The 6,176-nt window shown below is 45.0% G+C and overlaps 1 protein-coding gene across 1 annotated transcript in view; it reads left to right on the plus strand.

Annotated features, from left to right (window-relative positions):
* The window catches only part of PTEN (phosphatase and tensin homolog), a 30,094-nt gene that overhangs the window by 9,713 nt on the left and 14,205 nt on the right, over positions 1-6,176 (plus strand). The window contains exon 4 of the mRNA XM_008633282.2: positions 3,095-3,333. Within this exon, the coding sequence (XP_008631504.1) occupies positions 3,095-3,333 (239 nt within the window). The remainder of the gene's footprint in view (positions 1-3,094; positions 3,334-6,176) is intronic.

Genomic DNA, 6,176 nt, shown 5'->3' on the forward strand with positions numbered 1-6,176 from the left:
GAGTCATTGGAAAAACTTGCTGTATTCTTGGTGCTTTCAAAAAAGTGTGTTCCTGACAGTTAAAGATCAAGATCTAATAAAAAGTCTACAGTTGCAAGAAATTTCTGCAGAATGGGTTACACAGAAGGTTCAGTTCAGTGAAGTACAAACTTCTTGTACAGTTTACACATGAGGCTCGGAGGAGTCTGGTTTTTATGAAGGCTGAAAATGGAGAACACTTAAGCCACTATCACTATACATATAAAGCAACTTTTGGAAGATCTGGCAGGACCTTCAGATGCTAAAAAAAAATTAATTCCCATATGATGCCTCTTAGAGACAAGTTGGGTCTTTGACACTTTGCAGAGCTACCAAAAGCAGTGGGGAATCTTTCAGGGGTGCCTTTTGACCAGCTCCTTGTGAGTGGATACTCATGTACCTGTTGTGTCAGTATTACCTCCCCAGCTAATAAATAAATGCAGGTTTACCTTTGTTCTTTGGCCAGAGGAGCATCTCTTGCTCAGTAGTAGAGCTTGTAGTTCCTGTGCTTCAGATGAGGGGAGATGAGGAGTTCTTGTACCTTCAGAATTGTAGGAGATGAACAAATTTTGGCCTCACTGGCTTATTCTACATCATAGCAAGGGCTTAACTTCTGGTTTTCATTTTTATTATTTTAAGCCATCCTTTTAGTTATGAAGAAGATTTAGAACGTGACCAAAATATAATTGGCTGCTTTAATGTGTGAATATAGAAGGACTGAAATTGTCTTGTTGAAATTGTCACTGCTTCTGATTTGCTCTTACAATGTTGAATGACAGTGCCCTGAAACCTCACTCCATACACACCAGCCAGAAAAAAGTATTTTAGGATCTGCTTGAGCAGTGCTTTGGGTAAGAAGAGAAGAGGACGTGTTCTAATATGGCCAGAACATATGTTTGCTTTAATTTCTGCTTTTTGGTACGGGGGTGCTCAGCTCCCTTCGCTGTCAATCCCAGCCCCAAACGCTGTTTGTGACAGCACCTTTCACAGCTCCTCTGCACAAGATGTGTTGCATTCTTTAATTTTCACCCCCGAATTAGTTAACCTCAGATAACCAAATTGGTGACTCAGGACTTCCCTTAGCAGAGGAACAAAAGTTCCACTTGAGAGTCTCCTGAAGTGAACTGACTGCAAAGGGAACTTCTGATTCGTACACTGAGCTTGAAACACCAGAGTAGTTCGTTACTTACCCAGGATGATCTTGCATCACATTAAACACTGAAAGCTCTTCATCTTCTTTGAGCACTAGCTTTGTGTCCATGGTTTTTCCAGTTTCTGAAATCCTTCCATGCTGGAATTGCCTTCTGCTTTGCCACAGGCTTTCCTTTCCTTTTTTTTTTTTTTTTTTTTTTTTTTTTTTTTTTTTTTAAACTCTTCTATGTGCTATGGGATTTTTCTTACAACATGTAGGGGCTTGGAGAGAGTAATCAGGACTATTCTCCATGCTGTGTGCTCCACTGCTAGGAGTCAAAATCCATGGAGGGACCTGCACCTTTCTCAAGGACCTGCTCAAGACCGTGCATTTTAGTGTTTCCTTTCTCTTAATCCCTCCGCACCGTCCCAGGGCACCCATTTCATCTTCTCACTCCAGCTTTGAAGGAGGTACCACGAGGTTTGCTTTTGATTGCAAATCTTGGATAGCATCTTCAGCGTCCTGTGAGTGCTTGTGGTTTTTCAGGCTGTTCTTTCAGGACTTCTTGACTCCCCTTTTTGTGGGAACCTTGCTGGCTGTAGTTGTGATTGTCTGTATGGCTTTGAGTCTAATTTGCAGCAGTTTTTCAGCTTCTTTTCTTAGGGATTTCTAAATAAATTCCGTCTTGAAGTTCACATAAAACTTCGGGGATCATTTGGGAAGCCTTTGGATCTTCCACATGGAAGAGTTTATTACTGTGTGTTGATCTTTGTGAACATGTGTTGCCTCTTCAGCAAAGATGATTCACTTTATCAGCTTCCCTGTTTGTTCTGGGAGATGAAGTGGGCAGTCTGTCCTCTGAGTGAATAAACTGTGGATCCCTCCAAAAGGCTGTGGACTTGTCCTGCAGTCCTTTAGCAGTTCCATAACTTCATCCCTCACTTCTGCTCTTGGAGTCCTTGGGGATTCATCAAAAGGAGCCCTGTGTGCGTGACTACAGAGCAGTGCTTACGAAACCAATACAGGCACTTGCCAAAAAATGAAATGTATTCATTTTTAGCCCAGAAAAGGAAATGCTGTTTCTAGCTGAGAATTTTGAAGTGAACCAGAGTTGTGTTTGTAAGATCCCAAGGCTGTCAGAGGGGAATTGGGGTGCACTTCATCAAGTGCTGTTCTGCTGAAAGCAGAACCTTGTGTGTAGTGCTGCTGGTCAGGGGGACATTGTTGCTCATCTGATCTGAAGTGGGAGAAGTTTGGGTGCTTCTCTCTGCTTATTTTTGGCTCTCTTGGGTTTCCTTCCATTTCCTGCATCGCTCAAAATTCTTTCCATCTCCAGATGGAAAAAAGTGTGTGTGAATACACCCATGCAGAAAGGACAGTGTTGCTTGGTGCCCCATAAGTGTTGCCAGTGCCTTACCTGAGATTGCTCTCCCAGTTACCATTTGTGAAATATGGAAATGGCAGGTTTTTATTTCACAAGGCCTTTGAGCGAATTCGGAGAGTTTGTTCCCATTGTAGAGCCAACTGTGTTCAGTAATTTTTCAGCAAAGCTCCTGTTGTCTGCTCAGTGGCTGAGGTCTGGCCTTGTTCTCTCTCAGCAGGTAGTTTAATTATTGCTGGAGTAATGGCTTTTCACAAGGTTATTCTGTGTGCCAGCACGCTCCTAAATTCTAGAAAATTCGTGTTACAGAGCCTGTGCCACTCGGTTCAATAGAGGTGTGAAATAGTTGCTTCATGGAGCAAGATGCCTGCTGATGGATTACTGGAGAAATGTCTGCAGTGCTTATGACATGATGAATAATACTGGAATTAAAAATACATCTAGATATGTAAGATGGGGGGTTTATTGAATAACTTAATTTTTACATGCTTGTCACAAAGGTTGACCTGTCTGAGCTTGCTTTGCCTGCCGAGGTTCTGATGAACTCCTCCTTCTCCCTGCAGTTGCACAGTACCCTTTTGAAGACCATAACCCACCACAGCTGGAGCTCATCAAACCTTTTTGTGAAGATCTTGACCAGTGGCTAAGTGAAGATGACAATCATGTGGCAGCAATCCACTGTAAAGCTGGAAAGGGACGAACTGGTGTAATGATTTGTGCATATTTGTTGCATCGAGGCAAGTTTTTAAGGGCCCAAGAAGCCCTGGATTTCTATGGGGAAGTAAGGACCAGAGACAAGAAGGTGAGCTGTTCCTTGTTCTTCTGTCCCCCTACCTGTAACTTGCTGCTTTTCCTCCTTGAGGTCCATTTGATGCTCAAACCCTTTAAGAAATCCATCCCATCAGTTGCAATGTCCAATTTAGCTTCAATAGGATTGGATCAGTGCAGCTGGAAATGGAACAGCTTTCCTGAGCAGCAGTAGCCTTTGGTCACAACACTAAACCAGCCTGGTTTTAACATGTCCTGTTCAAGAAGACCTGGACAGTTGATTTTAAATGGCTTTTTCAGCACTGTTCTGCCACGTGGTGCATCAGAGGGGCAGTGAACTTTCTCGTTCAGCATTTTCAGCCCAAATGCAAGGATTGTTCCAGCTTATTGTGCCTGAATGGATGAGTTGTTCATCTCCTCAGGTTCCCTTAACTGCTGTGGTGGGGTTTGGAGATGCATAGGGGACTATCCCGACTGGAAGACCCTTATTGTTGGATGCCCCTCGTCAGTAAAGGGTAGTTAAGAACCTTTCTGGCAGGGCTAGGCCTCATTGATGGGAATTTAACCTCCTTATTTGAAATCTTCTCCAAAGGCGATAAAGTGGGACTTTTAAGGTCATTTTAGCAAGTTTCCCTGCTCACCTGCCATTATTTCCCTGAGTGTGTTGGTTGAGCATCCCAAGGGGTCATCCCTGCAAGCCAGTTCCAGCCTCCTCAGGCACAGAGCTCTCTCTGTTCCTGGAGTATTTGCACAAAGTATTAATTTCACAGTGTGTTGCTCTCTAATAAGAAGAGCTTCGTGTCTGAAGGCTCTTGAGAGCAGAAGTGTCACATAAGGAATTTTAGAATTTGCCTGTTAATTCATTGGAAGGAGCAAGTGACTCCCAAGTTAGCTCTCCTGACAAGGTGGAGCTGTTATTCCGTGTCCTGCTGAGATGGTTGTGGTGTAATACTGCAGTGGAGACAAGGTCAAGGTTTCCCATCAAAACTTTCGTGGCTTTTGGTAAAAGTGCATGAGAGAGACCAGGAATGAGCAGTGTGCTGAATAAACAGAGTAGATGACTCCTGCTGATAAGGATTATCTCCAGGGCTGGATAAAACAGCATGAAAACTACAGAACTGAACAAATACACAGTGAAGTGTCGTGCCTCAGTTTCCCTTTTGTGAAAAGAAGGTTGTATTTCTCCAAGTTGGAGGTGAGGTCAGTCGGGTGTTTGTCAGTACCTCAGGGCTACCTTGGGCATCTTGGAGGGGAGGGAGAACTCAGTAAACAGGAGTAGTGAGAGCCTTGTTTACTTCACTGTAAATACTGTCTGTAACCAGCAACTTGTTTTGGTTTCAATGTCTCTACTGCAAGAGTTGACTTTTTTCCCCCTTACAGCTCCACTTGAGTGTGGTTATCTTGATGTGGCCAGTGGGCAGCATGTGGTTCACATAATCCTTCAGTAGTGTTTATAAACAGGTATTCCAGTGGAGGCTCCTGGAGCCTTTTCTTCCCTTGTGGCCCATATTTCAGCGTTATATGTCAAGTGCTGCTCTCTGATTTGATATTTCACCACACCTTTGTATAACTGACTTCCTCAATTCGAAGTCAATGAGGCATCAAAAGAGCTGTTTGCACAAAGGGACAAGCAAACGCCTTTTTTCTTTCTCTTTGGCCCAGCAGAGGTATGATAAAGGAGAACTGGCTCTAAGAGGTACCAGATTTCCTTGGTTTAAAGCAAGGACAAGGTGCCCACTTCGCACATAGCTGCTGAGAGCAGCCCGGCTACAATCACTGCTGCCATTAATGCTCATGGCAAAGTGCTGCTCCGAGGGCTCAGGCTGTGCTGGCAGGAAGTGTGAGTCTAATTGCAAGAGGAAGTATGACTAATTGGTCAAGAGCACAGCCCTGAGTACTTCTGGAGCCAGCTTTTCCCGAGTGCCTGCCGGGAGAAGCAGCTCCAGGGAGGCCTTTGCACCATCAAGTCAGAGGTGGTGTAGGTGAGGCTCAGAGTGGCTGCACAGGCTGTTCTTGTGCTGGGCAGCAAGACACTGCAGAGCCCAGGCTGTCTCTGACCAAACCCTCCCGTGGGGTTTTTTATTTCCTCTGCAAGCTGCCTCTTTTAACTTCTGAAACTCATTGTAGTGGGGGAACTCTGTCAGAAGAAGGGAGTGATGAAGATTAGAAAGTATTGGCTGCGTGGTGGTGTCTGTCAGTCTCCACCACTGTAGAACAGGAGTGGTTTTTACTTTCCTTTTGCACCAAAGGAGACAGACTTTTCTGAACTGGGGTAAAGAACTGTAATTGTCCAGAAGTAACCTCAAAAAAAGTCCTCTAAAGAAGCTGCTGCTTCCAGTGTTTGAAGTGATTAGTTTATCCTGCTTTTTTCCTTATGATGGATACTGACACACTACTGTGGTGACAAAGACTGGCAGCTTACCTTCCTACAGCTGGAGAAAGTCTTTATTTATTCCTGCTTCTGCCTTGGAGGGTTCTTTGGTGAGGATTAGGCTTGGAAGGAGGCTCAGTGGATGGGGATCAGCTGTTCAAGTGCTGGAGCATTCTTTGAGCAACATACTGTTCTATTTTCAAGGATGGCACCTGAGAGTTCTCCAGTGGGGAAAGGCTGAGAGATTTGGGATTGTCCAGCCTGGAGAGGAGAAGCTCTGGGGTGACCTCATTGTGGCCTTCCAGTGCCTGAAGGAGCTACAGGAAACATGGAGAGAGACTCTTTACAAAGGAGGCCAGGACACAGGGAATGGCTTCCCAGTGCCAGAGGGCAGGGCTGGATGGGATATTGGGAAGGAATTGTTCCTTGGGAGGGTGGGCAGGCCCTGGCACAGGGTGCCCAGAGCAGCTGGGGCTGCCCCTGGATCCCTGGCAGTGCCCAAGGCC

This window comes from Corvus brachyrhynchos, unplaced genomic scaffold (assembly GCF_000691975.1).
Source record: "Corvus brachyrhynchos isolate BGI_N302 unplaced genomic scaffold, ASM69197v1 scaffold334, whole genome shotgun sequence".
Lineage (NCBI taxonomy): Eukaryota > Metazoa > Chordata > Aves > Passeriformes > Corvidae > Corvus > Corvus brachyrhynchos.